The 19,805-nt window shown below is 42.5% G+C and overlaps 1 protein-coding gene across 1 annotated transcript; it reads left to right on the top strand.

Moving 5' to 3' along the window:
* The first annotated feature begins 2,245 nt into the window (after positions 1 to 2,245).
* On the top strand, positions 2,246 to 16,345 carry UBE2M (ubiquitin conjugating enzyme E2 M). Its single transcript, XM_044444443.1, has 6 exons — positions 2,246 to 2,910; positions 4,592 to 4,686; positions 7,527 to 7,565; positions 10,078 to 10,181; positions 11,197 to 11,260; positions 15,290 to 16,345. The coding sequence occupies exons 1-6, from the start codon at positions 2,802 to 2,804 to the stop codon at positions 15,428 to 15,430; spliced, it is 552 nt and encodes a 183-aa protein (XP_044300378.1). The 5' UTR covers positions 2,246 to 2,801; the 3' UTR covers positions 15,431 to 16,345.
* The last annotated feature ends 3,460 nt before the right edge of the window (positions 16,346 to 19,805 follow it).

Below are 19,805 nucleotides of genomic sequence, written 5' to 3' on the forward strand. Positions count from 1 at the left end.
GAAAGTAACCTTCAACCCAGCATCTTTTTTTTCGGAGTTCAAAATGTTTTCGTTGCATGCAGAAATAAAAATTTGTTTTCTCTGTAGCAGTTCATTGATTTCATAAATGCAACACACTATAGTTTTTTATACATAGCATAAAGGTAAAAAACGATATATGCAGTGTTATCTTCATTTTAGATGTCAAAAGGGTTTTGTGGCTCCTGATATTTTGTTTTCTGTGGGAAACGTGTCCAAATGGCTCTTTGAGTGTTAAAGGTTGCCGGCCTCTGGCCTAGAGCTTTTCCTACATTTCTGTTACATGGCTCCAATGCTTTCCCCCACCTCAGTACACCTTGAGTCCAAATAAGGGCCTTCAGAATTCCCTGGACTTTTAGGTCGGCTTTCCTAAGAAGGGTGTTTTCAGGCAGTGCAAACCATTCAGTAACTGCAGTTGAGTAACTTGTGAAGTTCCTCACTTCCCTTTCTACCAATGTCAGCCTAGCCTTTGCTTTTCAGATGTGTTGGGTGACAGTGACTATCCTGAATCAGCAAGGCAAATGGGAGTTGTAATCCAACATCTGGAAGGCATCAAGTTAGGGATAGCACTTTTCTTTTTACTAAGAAAAAGTAGCTTCATAAATGTTCATGCTGTAAATTTAAGGAATAGGATGGGGAAAGTAATTGTTTGTAGAGCAATATGCCCCAAGGAGAATGTGATTGGGAGTAGCTTTACTTATTTAATGGGACAATTGCCAAGATAAAACCAAACTGCCAGTGCAAAAACATTCTTTCTGCTTAATTTTGAAAAAAGTCATGCTTGTTTATTTAAAACATTTTTATCCCATCTTATTTCCAAGAGAGATCTCTAGATGGCTTACAAAAGACCATAAGAGTACATTAAATAAAACAATCTTTCATTCAACCATTAACATACTGGGTGAATAAAAAGGTTTTGACCTGGCGCTGAAATGAATAAAGTGCACCAGGCACATCTCTCTGGAGAGCAGATTCTATGGCTCCTGTGTTGTAGGCATGTGCACTTGTCCCTGCATGTGCTGCTCTTCAGCCACAAAAATCTCATCCTGTTACATGGATCAGGTTACTGCCAAGGTTGTGGAGGATCATGCTTGCTTTAAAAGTTTCTGGAAGTTTGTAAAACAAATGTGCCAGACTTCTGCTTTACAACGTTTTGTTGATGGGATGCAGATGCATGACAGGGATGCAGAGATCTTTCACGCTTGGCTATATGTTTAAATTAATTTGGAAATAGCCCAAGATGAAGCAATAGGAAAGGGTTTTGAGTGAGCATTCTATTAAATACCTGCTGTTCATTAAAAATTGGGAGAGGAAAGAGGCATTTTCTTACTTCCCGAAAAGGGAACGTCATCTTGCTGCAGCGAACTGTTAAACTAAAACGGACTACGAATGAGTAAGGACGCCAAGATCTGGGATGCCGAATTAGAACTCTTAACCAGGACCCACAGACAAGTTGGTTCCCTGCAGATGTCTTGGACTGCCCTAATTCCTGAGCGTACTTGCTGGTTTTGAAGGCAGTTATGGTCCAAAACATTTGCAAAGTATCAACTCGTCAACTTGGTAAAATTGCGCATAAAAAAATAAAGTTGATGGAATTCGATTTTGAAAAGCAATGGAAAATGTCGAAAAAGGTAGCACGATACACTGTATCGGATAAGCATGCCTTGCACTGTATCACTAGGTTTTGACAGTATAATGCCATGCATTTTGTCAAAAACCGATGGAGTTCAAAGGCTTTTACTCCCGGATACTCATACACGGGGCTACTGCCACCGGATGAAATGCCTACTGCACGGCAGCACAAAGACGATGGTGTTCTGCTCGCAGATGCGCACAGTGTGAGCGCATAAGAATCAAAGAAATAAAGTGCTACATGCAGTCCTTCACTTCCGCTTTCCATAAGGCTATGTCCATATGCGGGGCAGGAACCCAGTGGGGAGCGTGTGTGAGCAAGAAATTAATGCACCCCCACATTTCTGTAGTGGTTGCTATGACAAAGATTAAGGGAAACATACGGAACTGAAACTTCCGTAGTACCTTGTTGGGCCATTCTTTTTCTCACACCTTGCCCGCAACGTGGATGTCTTCAATTAGGAACCTGACGTGTGAGCTTGGGTCTATGACACGTGGGCCCCTTTGTGTCCCAGAATTCTATGCTCGGAGCCGAAGGTCGGGCGGAAATTGCCGACTTCGGCTCGGCACCCGGCTTACTATCTGAGCCCGTGGAAGACGGAAGAGAAGAAAGCCGACTCGGAACTCGCCGAGCAGCCTCGCGCTCGAGCAACCGGACAGGGTCGAGCGTTTTCGTGAAGAGCCGAGTACTTCCGGAGGGGCGGCGGGCTGGGCGGATCTTGAGGCAGTGAGGCGGAAGTTGCCGACGGTCTTCCGGGAAGGGCCGAAGGGGGCTGTCCGTTGCTGTCCGACCCACACACCGAGCCTGCAGTAGGAAAAGCGGCGGTGCTGGCGCTCTGAGGTGGAACGGCCCCGGTTACGTGGCCCCTTCCTGCTCTCCTTCCTCTCGTTTCCCTCAGGCCCTCTCCCTCCCCCTCCCCGTCCCGGCCTGCCCGCCCCACCTACCCACTCGCCCACCCACCCTGTCCCTCTCGGCCGACCCTGCCAGGCCAGGCCGCGGGAGGCGTCGGCGCCCCCTCTCCTCTCCCGCCCCCTCCCCGAGGGCCGGGCCGGGCCGGGCCGGGCCGTGGTAGCTAGGTGGGAGAGGTCGAGGCCGGGGCCGGAAGGGCGAGAAGCAGCCAGCCAAGCCAAGACACCATCAACCAGCCAGGATGATCAAGCTTTTCTCGCTCAAGCAGCAGAAGAAGGAGGAGGAATCGGCCGGAGGCACCAAAGGCTCCAGCAAGAAAGCCTCTGCCGCGCAGCTCCGCATCCAGAAAGGTTGGGGAATGGAGCGGGCGGGGGTTCTGAGAGGAAGGGGTGAAATGAAAGGGAAATTTCTCTTCCTTTTATAGAGGAAGAGAAATTCACAAAGGGAAAAGCCCGCAGATGGTGCACCTCTCGTTTTTCTCCACTTAGTTAATAGTATTTTGGTGGCACACTTACTAGTGTTGTCAGTATGTACAGAGCAAAGTATAAGAGGATAGGCCTACTTGCTCCAGGGCTTTGTGCTCTAAAATATGTAAGATAATTGTATTTGATGCTTCACTATTGTGCTGTAAGAGTATTCAGATCTTTTTACCCATGTTGTGTGGTATCTTTAAGGTAGGTCAGTTTTAGTGATTTCAGTATTTCTGCAGAGTGCATACACTTCCACAAAATGTGTTGAGAAACACCAACTTGGATGGCTTTAAAATGGAATTAGACAAATTCCCCTGGAGAATAAGGCTCAGTGGCTAGCAGGCCTGAAAGCTATGTAGTATGTTCAGTGTCAGAAGCAGTAATCTTCTGTATGTTTGGGACATGAGCAGAAGGGTGCTATTGTATTCAGGTCCTACTTGTGGACTTCCCAGAGGTATCTGGTTGAATAAAATGCTAGACCAGAGAGACCTTCGGTCTGATTAAACTTGGCTGTTATGTCTTTATTATAGACATGGGTGGTGGACAGGCTTAGAATATGTGTGGCTTGCTAAAGGCTACTTGGTTCATGACAGAGATGAAAATCAAATTAAAGAGTTCTGAGGTAATAACACTTAGTTACTGCTTGCAAGAGATTTTGGGGTTCAATCCCTGTTTGGAATACTTTCCAGCCTGGAAATTTCCCCCCAGATTCTAGATGGATGATGCTTTCTCAGAAGACAAGAAAAAAGTACTCTGCTCATGTCCTAACTAGTTTCCTATTACATGATTCTTTGGGTTTAGTATGTATACCAATTGCATATTTGTTAATGCTATTTTTTTTATCCTGTGCTTCTTCTAGGGAACCGAAGGTAGTAGAAATGATGCTTTCATCTTACCTTTTGCAAGAAGTAATGGGTCTGATTAGACCAAGAGAGAGGATGCTTGGCCAAGGCTATGTGGCAAACTTAATGTGGCCTTGCTCAAATGGGTCCCCTTCAGCTCCAATCAGCACTGCTGGGCATTGCCCAGACATTCTTGGCATTGCAGCCCAAAATATGTGGAGAGCATGAGGCTGGGGAAGGTCAAGTGGCTGTTTGGACCCCACTCTCCTTGGGCACAACTTAACACTTTGTCAAGTCCATTATCCTTAAAATAAATCGTTTCTCCTCTTTTCTGTCAAAGTGAGAGAGCTCTTCGAGTTCTGCTAGCTTCTAGTTTTCCCCTTTGACATTATAGACCTATATTTCCAGCAAATTCCCATGGACTGCTCAGGGACATCAGAAGAGTTTTGCTATGAGTATAACAGGCCAAAGACATCTTTCATTAATGCCTTATTGCTAGGAGCTGACGACTGTGTTTTCACCGTAAGGTTATCGATGAAGTGGTGACTATTCTCAGCAAATCACAAAGCAAGCCAGCAACCCTGGGCAGAGAGGTGGTGGTGGGGAATACCAATCATTTGTGGTGTGAAAAAGGAAGTCAAAATTCCTACTGATCTCTCAATGCAACCTTCCTCTGCAAACTGACTTTTTTGTTTTTGTTTTTTTGCTTTTCTTCCCAGATATTAATGAATTGAATTTGCCGAAAACATGTGAAATAGACTTTTCAGACCAGGATGACCTCCTCAACTTCAAGCTAGTTATCTGCCCGGATGAGGTGAGTGACTCATGAGGTGAGCAGCGGGAGGAGCAGTCAAACTTGACACAGTATACAGGGACTTGTCATTTTGTTTGTGATTTTGGAAAGCCCCACTGTGTCCGCTGGGCACAGTGTTATGCTGTATTGCATAACACCCCAGCTCTATATTGGAGCAAGAGCAGGGAGGAAGCTTGAATTTGTTGACAGGAGATGATATCCATCAGTGGCATACAATAGCTTTGCATCTCTGAACTCAACTGTTACTGGGAATGTAGGCTGTGCCTAGAGCTTGCTGATCATCTTGCATGATTCCTGCTATGTAAGAAATCTCTAGAGAACTTGAATTTATGAGAATTTTTATTTCTTAAAACTCTATGTGCTTAGGGGCTGTGGTAGCATTTGAAATTGTCTGTAACAACACTTCATCTTGCTCCCTCTCGCAGAGGGTCCCTGTTTTGAACTCTCTCCCTCTTGCTTATGTGCACCCGTTGAATCCTTACGGTGCACCCTAAGGCTAGGCTATAGCCAACTTGTCTGGCCTCTCTTCCAGCCGCCATGTTACTTTAGGAGTAAGTAGGATTAAAAAAAATCAGACTACCTCACCCCAACCACTAAAGCAACATATATATATGTGTGCTGCTTTTGCACATTGAGCTGAAGTTACTTATTGAACAAGTGGATAAAATGTTATTGATCTAGCCATGGGTTACAAGAACTACAGAGAAAAATACAAAGACTAGGATAAAACTGTAGTACTAACAGAAAGATTTGGGAGGCATGACTTTGTTTTCTCTATAGAAACTTTGATCATGCCTTGTGAATCTACTTGTATTTTCACATTCTTCCTTGGAAGTCCTGCCCTACAGTACCTGGGAGGGCTATCTTGGCTGTGGCCATAGTACTGTGGAGTTCACCCAAGATGGGGAAGCTCACTTTGCTTCTTCACTCCTTATTTTTAGATAGCAGGCCAAAGTGCCCTGTGTGGAATTTCTTGCATCTTTCTGCTGCTTATTCTCTTGTTCTTTTATATTAGTTATTCATTGTGTGAGTTTGATTACTGATTTAATAAGTATTTTACACATTTTAAATGATCTGTGAGCCATTTTGTAGGACCATTTGGCCTAAAGGGAGGATAAAAATGTTGTGGCAAGAAGGAAAAATAAATGGGGCAATTTTTGAAGTGCCTAATTTTGATTAATTTTGGTCTAGTAGCTTTACAAGAAAATTCAGCAAGCTTTAGATTCAGGAATATCTTTTTGTTTAGGTACTAATAGTGAGCCACAGCACATCCTTACTTTCCTTTCCCAAACCACTGCTGTACCCAAGCCATGTGCAGGCACTTCTAGTTGAGCTTAATTTATATACCCAAAGTTCTAGCACCAGTGGATATTGAGAAGTTGAAAAGTATTGTGATTCGTTGCCTATAACAGATTGTTACAAATAATTCTGATTTCCATGCTTCAGGAATAAGTAGAATCTGGGGAAATAGGAAGACTGCTGGTGAAGTAACCACCTTGCTGCACTGCATTGAGGAGGTTGCTGTATAGCTTCATATTTGGCATTCTGCTTGAGGGGATTGGAGAATATATTATGTTGTTTTATTTTTATTGATCGATTTCATTTCATTCCTATACAACCCATTAGCCAAAAGCTGTCTGGGCGGTTCACAAAGTTAGAAAGAACATGGAAGCTAAGCAGGATAAGGCCTGGTTCATATCTGGATGGGTGACTTAATGTTGTGAACTGCCCAGAGAGCTTTGGCTATGTGTGATATAGAAATGTAATGGATGATGATGATGATACAAAAAACAAAAGCAATATATAATTATCAAACAGTAAAACAATAACCCCAAATAAAATGGGGACAGTTGGCCCATGGCAACCACTTCAGATCAGTCCAGAGGTACAGCAGCAATACCAGATAAAATACAGTATAAAATTGAGAATAAAAATTAACAATTAAAATACTGAGCAAATAAAAAAGGTTTTTACCTGGTACTAAAAAGAATAAAGAGTAGGTTCCAGGCACACCTATTTGGAGAGCTGGTTCCTTAGTTGATGTGCCACAACTGAAAAGGCTCTTCTTTTGGTAGCTACTGTCTACTTCATTTGGAGGGGGCTAATCTTCTGAGAAGGACCTCAGAAGATGACCTAAGGGCCTGATTAGGAAAATATGGGATGGCGTGTTTCTCAGAAAACCAGACCTCAAATTTTTGGGGCCTTAAATGTTAAAAACAAGCTGTTTGAATTGGGCCTGAACTTCAACCTGGCAAGGAGTGCAGCTGAAAGAAGACTGGTGTGATATGTTCTCAAGAGCCAGTCCCCATCAACAGCCTAGCTGTTTAACAGAAGCCTAGCTGAATCAACAGAAGTCTCTGGACCATTACTACCTCATAGAGTGAGTCACAGTTGGTATATTAGCCTCAGCTGATAAAAGGTGCTTCGTGCCACTGAGTCCACGTGTAACTCAAGCGACCATTCTGGATCCAGAAACAACCCCAAATTGTGAGCCTTGTCCTTTAGGAGGAGTGCAACCCCATCCAGAACAGGTTGAAGATCACCCAACTGGATGAACCTCCCCCCGCCCCACCTCAACAGCATCTCTGTCTTGTCTGGATTGAGTCTCAGTTTATTGGCCTTCATCCAGTCCATTATCATGCCCAGATACTAATTCAGAACGGCCACTGGGTTTGATGAAAAAGAGAGATAGAGCTGTCATCTGTATATTGATTTTTAACACCGTTTTTACACCATCTTCTGTTTTGTTTTCCCCACCTTGTCACCTGATCTTTATTAGAATCTTGTTCATTTTTGCACAAAAGCAAACTTGCTTAGAATGTCTAATGCTTGCCTTACAGGGCTTCTATAAAGGTGGCAAGTTTGTTTTCAGTTTTAAGGTAAGTAACCTCCCTGTCTTTTCTTTCTATGCCTTAGGGTTTTAATGGGGTGGTGGTATACATTTGGCTGTATGGGCTTGTCTTGGCACACAATCAACATTATTTAAAAGGTACAACTGCCTTTTGGTGCATTTCAGCCTCCCTTTGGTTGGTTAAACGAGGAATAAATTGCTAAATTCTTTCAGTAGCTAAGCCACGTGAATAAGGGGGAGAAGGGAAAGAATAATAGGTTGGTTGGTCTAGAAGTTGGTGTTGAAGCACAATTGTGTGCTTCCCTGGATTCCTCCTTAAAATAGGATTTAGCGGCCAAGGTCTCTGAGCTTCATGGGATGCAGGCAGCAGCCTGTATTTGATCTTATATGTCACTGCACAGTGTTCCAAGTATAACTGAAAATGGGGTAGGGCAGAGGAAGAGAACGATTTTCCATGATCTCCTGCCTGTTAAAAAAACAAGCATTTCCTTTTCAAGACTGTTTAGTGAAGGGCAAATTACTTGTTGGGAAGTAAGTTCAAAACAGCAAGGGAGAATGGTTCACTGTCATGGGATTTGTAGAGATGGAAGATAGGTCCTAATCAGGCTGTTGCCCAACCTAATTCTGTTCCAAGCTCCGCAGAAATGGGCAATTCTGAATTAATTATACACTGAGATTATGAAAATTCTGCATTTGGAATAATTCATACACCTGTACGCGTTGCTTGAGGGTGTTTTGGTTTTGGCTGTTTTGTCCTTTTGCTGACTTTGAAATGGTTTTGTGGTATTTGCAGTTATACTTGCCAATGAATGGGCTTATGTGGGAAGATAAGAGGGATGACTGGGCATGAAAGCTGTTCTTAGAATCCACTCCTTTTGATAAACTATTCAATCTTCTTGTTTTCAGACCTTTTTCTGGAAAACGTGGCTTACAAATTGGGCTTCATGATTTTATTTTACTTTGTAAAAATATTTCAGGAAATTCCATTCCTTGCTGTCTTATGACTGAAAGAAAGAATTGGCCACAAATTGGACACTCCCCAGTGGTATCTCATGGCCTTGAATGTTTGGCTGCATTAGGCATAGCTTAAACCTATCCTGAATAACTCCTTCATGGATCAGAATTTACATCCCAACAACCTATACTTTTATTTAAAGCTAATTATATGAGCAAATTTGTGAGCACACAGGCTGTTGAATGCTCAAAGCAGGGGGGTTCTGAAAAGTTTCTTTAGTTATAATTATTCTGGCTAATGGATGGGGTACAATTTAATAAATAATAAGATAGTATTTTTACTGAACCATGTTTCAATAAATAAATACATGCTCAATGTGGAACACTTTTAGTTCTCCCTCCATGTCTAAGCCAACTCTCTGAAAACCCAGCAGCAGTTGGGCTAAATGATGCAAACATAGAAAAATGTTGGGTGTGTAGCTTTTCACAGAACCTGGCTTGCTTTTAACTTGGAGGTTAAACAGGAAAGAAACTCTCTCATTTAGACTTCTGCTTACTCTTTCTTTGTTCAAATTGGCTTGTGCTGCCAGGCAAGATGGAGGATTTTCCTTCTGAGTATTTTTCTGTGCTAACTGGAGGTGGGAGGTAAACAAATAACTAAATATAATCCAATAAAACTGGGTACAAGTACAGCTGTTTAGAATCATAATGGGCATAACCCTGAACAGTTTCTCAATTTCATTTATTCATTTAGATTTTCTTCTCTCTGCTGAACTTGACGCATTAATGATGGCAGCAGTTATATTTTTAATACCCGTCCTCAGGGTGCTTGGTGGCATACCTGATTATTTCCCTCTCCGCTTTCAAAAGCCTTGTAGCCAGCTAGAACAGACAGGAATACTAGAATTGTCCTCTGCATCTGGAGGACACTAGGCTGGGGAAGGTTAGCTTTCATTCAAGATTTCCAAGTTTGTCATTTCATGGGATTTGGAACCCTTTCCCATAACCTCATGTAAAAGATGAATCCTTTTCTCCAATGAACACATTTGGCCTTGTTCTCTTATATTCAGTTGAAACTCTGCAGGTATATCCACTACAAGGATTGAAAGCTCACAATCCCCACAACTCAGTTTTAACAACTTATTTATTAAGTATTTTCAGATGGTTTTTCAATCATATTCCTCAGGCAATTCACAAACAGAATAAAACAAAGCATAAATATAAAAATCCATAAATTGATGGTTGCTCCTGTGGCACGTATTGCACTCTGCACATAGATTAAAATGTCAGGAATCATCTCCCTCACAGCCCCAAATATGGCTCAGGAAATGTCTCACAAAGTGATTTATGCCATCATTGATGCAAGCCACATAAAGCAAAGAGATGGCAAAACCTAAGATACAATGTTATGTGATTCATGTGAGATAGGAGAAAAAATTATCTCTTTGGTATGCATGAGAGAGGGAGTCTTTTTTCTGGTGACTCAACTTGCTGTGGTTTTGATGTGGAGCTGGGCAGTGTGGAATGTGCTACAGTGAACACGAATGCTGACAGCTGTGTATTTTTACCTTGTATCTTAACTGCAGGTGGGACAAGGCTACCCGCATGACCCACCCAAGGTCAAGTGTGAAACCATGGTGTATCATCCCAACATAGATCTAGAAGGCAATGTCTGCCTAAATATCCTCAGGTACAGAGCATGCTCTGCTGTCCAGACTGGTTAGCTGTGTTCTTTCTTTACTCTTACGTATTGTGCCTTTGCAATTTTTGAAGAATTTTTAAAATGGTCACATATGCTAGTTCCCTTAACTCCAAGCACTTCTCTTCCAAGCTAACTGTGTAGCCTGACACCACTATGTATCCTAGTTGATTGACTCCACTTATTTTTCGATTGGACATAAATAGAGATGTGAAGGCCTAGGGTTAAAATGGAAAGACTGGGGCTAGGGGCTGGAATATAAGCTAGCCCAAGGAATTTTTCAGTTTTTCCGAAGAAAGTTGGAAGTTTGGGTGACAGTGAAAAACTATGTAATATTCTCTGTTTTGGAAAAGGCAAGTTTTATTCAAGATATATTATATAGAAATTTTAGGTAAGTCAATTTTGATAATTTTACATACAGAGTTCTTAAATCCAAGATAGATGTTTGCTTCTAGGACTCAATTTTGCATCTGTGCATTTGATACGGAAATCCTGTATGTACCTATCTGAAAGGAAGTGTCACTAACAAAGGCTCTATTTTCTGACTTAAAGGGCATAAGAAAAATATATTTTTTCTTTCGTGGCTTTAGTATTTTCAGAATGTTTATGTCTGAGTGATCAATAACATGTTCTGGTTCTGCTTTCATAAAGTCTCATTGTTGCTTTTGTGGCTTAGCGGAGGGTGGGTTTATAATCAATGAGAGATGAAGAGAGAATGAAACCTAGAGGGAGCAGAAGTTTAGAACTGGCCTTTCAAGACCAAATTCTGTCCTTGGAGTATTGTTAGTGGAGTTTGAGCATTTGATTTGAATGTGTTTGGGATTCCACACCTAACAGTGGCAACCCCCCTTTTAATTTGGGATTTTAAGCACACTGTTCTGGTTCTCTACAAATTGATAGTATGATTAGAATTCCACAATGAATCTAAATCTTTCACTGTTGTGTTATTTCTAATTTGGAGATGCTTTACTGACCCTGTACTCAGTTTATCTTTTCTATCCCACAGAGAGGACTGGAAGCCTGTACTAACAATAAACTCTATAATTTATGGCCTGCAGTATCTCTTCTTGGTGAGTATATGTGGAGCTGAGAGCGTGAAGGGAGGGGAGCATGAAGCGAGCACTTCTAGAAAACCCATCTTTTCACCTATTGACGTTCAGCCTGTGTGGGTGTAGGAATGGGAGAGAATCAGCAGTGAAGGTAGAACACAATACATATCGGAAGAGCCTGTGGGTTTTCAGTGTGCATGAAGTAAAGGCAGCTTTTTATAGTTGTATTTGGGTAGGATGTGTGTACTGTGTTGTCTGCCAGCCTGCAAGAATAGCTTGAGATAGAGATTTGCTATCACTCAACAGTGCACTGAACAGTATCAACAAAGCCAACGTGTTGTAAGGTCTTGGCACAGTGTGACTGCTATGACAGCTTCTGCAACTAGGTGGACTGGTTTGAACAAATTTCTAACTGTCTAATGTTTCTTGGATTGGATTCAGATTTAAACAAGATCAGGTAAACTGATGGAAGTTGAATTCCCCACCCTTCGAGTTCCCCAAATTACTGCACATAACCAGTTACTGAGTGGGTGAATTGTGATGGGGTTATTCCGCAAAACTGCCATTCCTTTTGAGGAAAGTACAGTGGTACCTTGGTTCACGAACTTAATCTGTTCCACGACTCTGGTCACAACTTGAATTGCTTGTGAACCAAGTCAAATTTCCCCAAAAGGTTCAATGTAAATAAGGTTAATCCATTCTGAACCGTATAGCATATAAAAGATTTAAATACATACATACATACTTGTTTTTAAGACCACAAAAATATACGCCACGTCTCTGAGCTGCAGGCCAAACCGTGGCTGCCTCACTGAGCTGGGGGTGGACGGGTGGAGCAGGAGCAGGGCCATGGCTCCCGCACCTCTGCTGCGGCCTTCTCAGTGCAAGCTGCCACCGCTGAGCGGTCGCCATGCTTCTTCCCCCCGTGGTGGGGAGAGGTGGGAGGCACCCCACTTGGCTGGCCACTGCCTCGTCCCTCGCCTCCCCATGCCTTGGCCCATGGAAAGCAGCCCTTACCCCTCCTGTACCTTCTAGTCAGCCCTTTGCCAAGCCTCCCATGTAGTCATTTTGTTATTTATTTATTGATTAAACACTTTTGTATGCCGTCCTATTATACAAGATCTCAGGACGGCTTACAGTATTTAAAAAGACAATCAGAACAACAATTGTAATAAATAATAAAACAGAACAAAACAATAAATCGCAAAACAGAGTGACTAAACTTAAAAATTATTGAACTTTAAAATACTGTTTAAATAAAAAGGTTTTGTGAAAATGCCCAGGACAGTTTCTCAGATTTCACAATGTGATGTTCCTGCCCATAGCCCTCAAAGACTCTGTTCACCCCAGGAAATGGGAAAGCGGAAACCACTTTTGCTGGCCAAGGGGAGAGGCAGGAAAATGTTTGAAGGCACATGTCCTAGTAGTTCTAAAAATCTCAGCTTGCCCTGTAGCCAAGTACAAAAGGTGCAAAGTAGTTTCTTCTTCCAGGTAGGTTCTTGATGAGAGCCTTGCCTCTTGAGGATGCTAAGGGCTGTTACTGGGCAGATTCAATCCTATCTCTGAACCATCCTAATCGAGTGCTTTCATTAGGTCTGAACTGAAGTAGAATTTCAAAATTATGGAAAAATGAAGTGAGTGGCGCATACCAGCTTCTTTGTTGGTTTCATAGCTTGAGACAATGATTCACTTGCAGTAAGCTTGCTGGTTTTTTGTTTGTTTGGTTTCTTTTAAAAGTTTTCCTTTCATGGAACCCTAAATGGATTTTATGGACTTACTTTGTCCCGCTCTGTTCAGTTTCATTTGTATTTTTCTCCTTCCTAAGGCCATGACTTGCTGCTGTCAGGAAAGTTGACTGATAAGTTTAATCTTCCCTCTATTAAGATGAAAAATAGAAGAGAACCAGTGTGTCAATAATATAAAATTGTTCTTTTTTCATGTTGAGAGCCAGCGTAGTGTAGTGGTTAAGAATATGGATCTGGGACTCAGGTGATCCGGATTCTAGTTCCTGCTCAGCCATGGAGCCAACTGGGTGACTTTGGGCTAGTCACAGACACTCAGCCTGACTTACCTCAGAGGGTTGTTGTAGGGATAAGACTGAGAGCAGCAAGAGGAGACTGATGTGAGCTGCTTTGAGTTCTTACGAAAAGAAGGTGGGGAATAAATCTAATAAATAAGATATTCTTCCATTTTCTCCTGGAAGCTGTGGAATAGTTGGGGCGTGGGTTGGGCTCATAACAACACAGGGTTTTTTGACCCCAAAACAATGGAAACCCAGATTTTGAAAGCTTTTGATTACAGAGGCTGAAAGCCATTTCATGATTCATTTAGATAGAAATTGGGGTCTGACTTAAATAATGGGCAAGATCAAGTGAGAAAAAAGTCATGGGAAGGACTTGATTCTACTTACTTGTATGTGTGCTGCAGATGATATTGCTCTGCTTTTCTGTTTGCTTACTGTTTTAAGGGTGGTCTATTTTGCTTTATATCGGAAAGAAATTAGTTCAGGAAGTAGAATTTGTTAACTGAAGTTGGCCATTGGTCACACTGATGAAAAAGACACGCATGGTATATTAATGCAGGCTTCCTCAACATGGTGATGTCTTAATGTTTTGGAGTACAACTTCCCTCACCGTAGTTAGCATGGCCAGTGTTCTGGGATAATGGGAGTTGTAGCTCAAAATACCAGGGGTGCACAGGCTGGGGCAGAATATGTTCAGGGAATTGAATATTTATTCATTTAAATAAATGTATTTATAGGTTGCCTATAACAGCCAAATATAGCTAAATTGGATTTATTGTTAAGAAAGTTCTGGCTCTCTTATAAAACCTGCATAGTTTTCCTTGTATGCGGACCTGCTTTTTGGTTTGGATGAATCTGCTGAATGATGAGACTTCTTGCTCCTCAAAGCTTGAGAAGCAAGGGGTACAAACTCTGTTTCCCTGGGAAGACATTGCCTTGAGGGAAGGGCCTGGATTGCTGCGATTCATGCTTGGCATGTTTGATTGTAAACGATGTAAACTTAAACTAGCTTCATAGCTGCATATAGTAATCTGAAAATAGGTGGCCATCATCTCCAGATGCCTTAGCATCCCAAAGAGGAAGGGCTTGTCCATGTGGCCCGCACTCAGTACAGTTCACAATCCTGCTGGCCCTTAGTTCCATCCGGCTGTTTGATTCCTCTTCAATTATTCCCCTCTTGGTCCTTTTCAAAGGTCTTCTCTACTGCTCTTGCTCTTTATGCAAAATTGTGATTTGCTGAAAATTTTATTTTATTTTAGTAGAATTTTATTTTTGTGTGGCCCCTGCTAAACATTCCTTCAGTGTGGTGAAGGAGGAACCTTGTCTTGAGGGTAGGGGGAAATCTTCAGTTTGGGAGCTCTGAGTGTTACTGCAACATTCTGTGAGGCAGAGGAAAATCTGGAGTGAACAACTCTACCTGTCTGTGACTAGAGACACATTGTTTTTCTGTCTACTAATTCTTAAGCATTTATTTAACATCCATTATCCAAAAGGGAGGGATAAGAAACTAAGCTAACTGCAAACCATTGGAGGTCCCGCTGCTTGATTTCCTCTACAGTCTCTGAAACTTGCTTAGGCAGCATGACCTGTAAGGTTCCCAGTTTGTTTCAGGAATTCTTAAGAACTAGAAACCTGATATATTAAAAGAAAAACATTCTTTGAAGAGTGCCAGATCCTGCAGTTGTGCATGATAAGCACAGAGATGTGTAATGTATAGAACACCAGTTTGCTGTGCAAGGTAATGTATATTGGATTAAAATGGACCTCTTGAGAGTAAGGGAAAAGATCTGGGGAAGGCCTGGGTGAGCAGCTTGTAGGCTTACAATCACCTATCAGCCCTACTCAGTGTCACCAAAAGTCATGGGAATTGTATTCCAAAACATCCAAAGGCCCATCTCAGGCAGCTTTGTTAAGCAGGGTGTTAGTATTTGCATCTGAGTGGGCTCCAGATCATAAAAGCTTGTGCTATAATTTTTGAGTTATCACACAACTCTTTGTCATTTATTAGTGTTGTCTTCCCTTCCTAGGAGCCAAACCCTGAAGACCCCCTGAACAAAGAGGCTGCTGAAGTCCTCCAGAACAACAGACGCCTGTTTGAGCAGAACGTCCAGCGTTCTATGAGGGGCGGATACATTGGCTCCACCTACTTTGAGCGCTGCCTCAAATAGAACTGACCGGCTCCGGGCACAAACCTGCCCTCCCCTTGCCCCTTCATCTCCCTTCCAGCTCTCCTATGGGACTCTGCCAACACCGCTGCCTTCAGCCATCAAGGGGGCACAGGAGTCAAGAATTGGCAGGGCCCCCTTCCATCCTCTTCCTCCCCTTCCTCATCCCACTTGCTCGCCTTCCTACCACCCTCTGCCAGCCTGGGGCCTCAGCAGCCGCTGCCTCACCAGATCCACGTACCTCCCTCTCCACTCTCCCTATGAGCTGCTGTGGGGTGAGGGGTGGGGTTACTGCTGCTTCTCTACCCCATCCACAGTGTTGGGGTAGCCACCAGCCCCCTGGGCTTGGGTGTGTGGCCCCATGCTGGCGCCCGTCTGCCTTTCTGGGGGCTCTGGTTGTGCTGCTAAGAACAGAAGGCTCCCTCTGTGCTCTGGCACTCCCCGCCTGCAACGCAGTGCAACTGTGCTGCACAATCTGCAGGCCACTTGCCTGTCCTTTCCTCCTCCCCTGCTGGGCACCAAGGCTTCTGAGCGTAACTATTTATTACACAGGGGAGGCTCTTGAGGGCTGGGTGATTCTGGAAGGCTGGAGAGGGGTGCTTAGGCACCTCCAACCTGCCCCAGGCATTGTGGCTCTGGGGAGGCTGGGTCAGGCCTGGAATATTCCTTTTAGAATCAACTCACTTGTGTGTCTGGTTTTTAAGGAAAAATAAAAACAACCAAACCAACCAATGCTAATCATAGTAGTAATAAAACATGTAACCAGGGCAGTGCTGTTTCTGCTGTGTCTAACAGGGCCTGCCCGGCAATGAACTCTCTGCCTCTCCAGTGACTCCTGCAAGCCCCTGGCCAAAATAAAGCCACTGTACTTCTAGTGTGTCGGGTTATTAAAGGGGAATGTTAGCACATTCAATTTGACCCTTGCCTCTCGTTTTCTACTTTCTTCTGCCCTGTTTTTGGGGGTGGGGCTGAACAGAGAGAAGTCTAATATCATTAGGGACATCTTTACAGTGCAGTGAATTTCAGCCATTGTGTGCCATCCTCTGAGACAAGGAGATGTGTTTGTTTCTTACATTGCTGGAAACAAGATGATCCATGGAAAGGAAGGAAGAATGAGTTGGAGAGATGTGCTGAAGAAATGCCATAGAAGTGAGATTGTTTGCGATAAACTTAACCCACCCCCAGTCTTTTTATTTGGAAGACTCTTCAATTCTGTATAGGAACAGTTCCAAAATTTCTAAAAGGTAATGGTTTGGTATTCTCTCTAGTAACTGGACTGAGGTTTGAAAAGAAGCAGGAAGTGTTTTATGCTACACAACTAAGCACAAATTTTCTTACCTTTTTACCTGTCTGCATAATTGAACAGCATAATCTGATGCATATTTACTGAAAAGTAAGTTCTGTGCTCATAGATGTTTGTTCACAGGTAAGTGTGTAAATTCACATTCCAGTATGACAAATTACACTGCTGCTACCATGTTTGCACAGCAGCTTTAATTTTCGTTACACAGACAAGAAACAGACCTATTTTTCAAAGGCCACTTAGTACCTTCTAAGCTAAAAGGTTTTGTATTTTGACCCTTTGAATCTGCTTCTTTGAGTAGTTTGAGTCATCTTTGGTGTTCCAATACAAAGTTTAGTTGCACTAAAGCTGCTGTTTTCTCTTGGGTGGCTACCAGGGTGAGGGAAAAATTGTGCTGCTGTTGGTGTACCATTATGAAAGACTCTGCACTTGAAAGTGAGCCTTTTCTGCTCTTTTTGATGGGGTAGTTGAAGTAGTAGTTACTCTGAATCTCTAAATGGCTATATTGTCTCCTCCCCTGGAATGCTGAGAAGTACTTATGCATTGGCTTTTCTATTGTGGATACAGCCGAAGTTAAAAAAAAAAAAGTCCTGTGGAGATAAGTCAAAAGTTAGCAATTTTTTCATCTTATTTACATGTGGAGGGCTGGTGCATTCTCGAACAAAGGACAGAATACGCAGTCTAGCTACATATTCCTAGTATGTGCTATTCAGGTCATTAGCAGTATAGTCCTATACATTTCTACTCAGAAGAAAGTTCCACTGAATTTAGTGGGGCTCACTTCCAGCTAAATGGGAATAGGATTGCATCCTAAATGCCTGAAGGGATTTTAGGAGGCACCTCTGAGTGTTCAGCCTCTGCTGGCACTGTGAATGTGAGCATAGTACTTTGTACAGGGATTGGTAAGTGGCAGCTTTATGACCAAATTCCCCATCCCCTTGAAAGGTGATATTTTAAGTGTCCGATATAAGTCATTGTTGAATAAATACCTGCGGTATCTTTGAAGAGATGGCTCGGTGCCTGAAGGGTGGGCTTTTGAGGGGCAGCTTGGTAACCAAAGGTTTTTGAATTCTTGTGTTTGAACGTTAGTGACATGGACATGGGGGCAGGGAAAACAGCTCTGCAAGGTGGCTGTCGCAGTTCTCATGTTCTGTATTTTTGCCTAGTTGACCTCATGCTTACGAACTTGCTACTCAGCCTTGACAGACTTGCTGGAGACAGGTCTGCCTGTCATAACTCTCTTCCATTCCCCTCCCATTATTAATACAAGTGCAACTCTGCCAATTGATAAAGCAGTTCCTGTGTGCATGTTTGAACATCGTCATGCTTTGTCCTGACATACTGAGCATGCCCCACTTTGTGACCATTCTGTGCTGTAGGCCCTAAGAAGGATCTTTCATTCTAATAAATCCCACTGGTGATAGTCTGTTCTTCCTTCTTAGGAAATTCCTTTTTTCTACATCAGAGAGAGAAATGCCATCTTGTTGCTGGTGCCTGGTGATTTGAAATACTGTACAGCGGTGTTGCTATGCTATGAGCTATGTGTCCCCTGGGAATACTTTAAAATGAGAAGGTGTGATCTGTAACAAGCAGTAAACACTAGCATTGCTTACAGTGCAGCAAATGTGATACTGATTTTGTGCATTAATCCCCACTCCAATAGGGTTGGATCCAAACTTAGTCACATTTTGAAATAGGCATTGACATCAGTGGGACTAAGTCGTGGGCTGATTTAAGTCCTGTTTTTATTGGGTCCTAGAGTGAGATTTGGATTCAACCATTTGAAACTATGATTTTGAAAGCAAGTAATATATTGTGCAAGTAAAATACAAAGAAATTGAAACTGAAAGATTTGGAATACTTTGACTCAGTCATCCATTCCAATGGAGACTACAGCCAAGAAATTGGAAAAAAGCTGAGACTTGTAAGGGCAGCAATGAAAGAACTAGAAAAAAAATACCAAGCATGAGGATGTTTTGCTGGAAGCCAAGGCCAAGAGATCATTTGCACTATTGTATTCCTGGTCACTATCTATGGTTCTGAAAGCTGGATAATGAAGAAAGCTGGCAGAAAATGGATGATTTTGAAACATGGTGCTGGAAGAGAGTTGTGTTAATACCCTGGACTGACAGTAAAACAAGTAAGTGTGTACTAGATCAAATCAAGCTTGAACTTTCCCTGAAATAAAAATGATAAAATTGAAGCTTCTTATTTCAGGAACATCAAGAAAGCAAGATTCATTGGAGAAGGCAACCATGCTAGGGGAAGTTGAAGGCAGAAGAGGAAGACTAAAGGAAGCCACAGCTATTTACAAGAGCTGAGCAGGGCTGTCAAGGGCATTTTGGAGGGCATTCATACAGGGTCCCCATAGGTTGGCGATGACAAGACAACACACAACAATATATTGTACAAAATGGTCTTTTGTTACAACAGATAAGTTTGCCTGCAAGAGGTGGAAGGGAGAGGAGCTCCATTCACAAGTAATTTGATACCACCTGCTTTGTGGGCTTTCTGATCTCTGATGTTAGTATTTTTAAATAGTTTTTTAAAATATCAATGATGCCTTGCACCATAGTATTTGTGGAATAAAAGCAGCAGTCCTCTCTGGCACCCTTGGACTGGAGTGTCATGCCCAGAACCTTCTAGGCAGCAATGCATCAAGCTTAGTATGATTATGAAGTCTACTTTGAATCTCAACCTAGTTTAAAACGGATAATTATACGGTTTGTTTCCCTTTTTCTTTGTACTTGGAGGTTTCTTTGCCTGACCTATTGCTGGAAGTTAAGAGTTTACAAACGGGACCTCAAGTCAGCATGAGGGACAATTCTTCTGACATGTATCTGAAAATTTCTTCCAGAGCTTGAATCAATCAATGAAGAGCTCAAGGCAAACTGGAAATAGTTAACAAGGGCCCAGTGGTGGGGAAAGTTGACTTCTCTAGGCTATAAACTTTAATGGTTCTGAATTGACTTTCTCAGTAGCACAAAGTTGTTTGATCATGGAAGGCATTATCATTATCAAGGGGACCCTGATCACTCTTGGCTTAAAAACAAAATACTGTGGGCATCATGTGGC

Source organism: Varanus komodoensis, unplaced genomic scaffold (assembly GCF_004798865.1).
Source record: "Varanus komodoensis strain SLA01 unplaced genomic scaffold, ASM479886v1 scaffold45, whole genome shotgun sequence".
Classification (NCBI taxonomy): domain Eukaryota; kingdom Metazoa; phylum Chordata; class Lepidosauria; order Squamata; family Varanidae; genus Varanus; species Varanus komodoensis.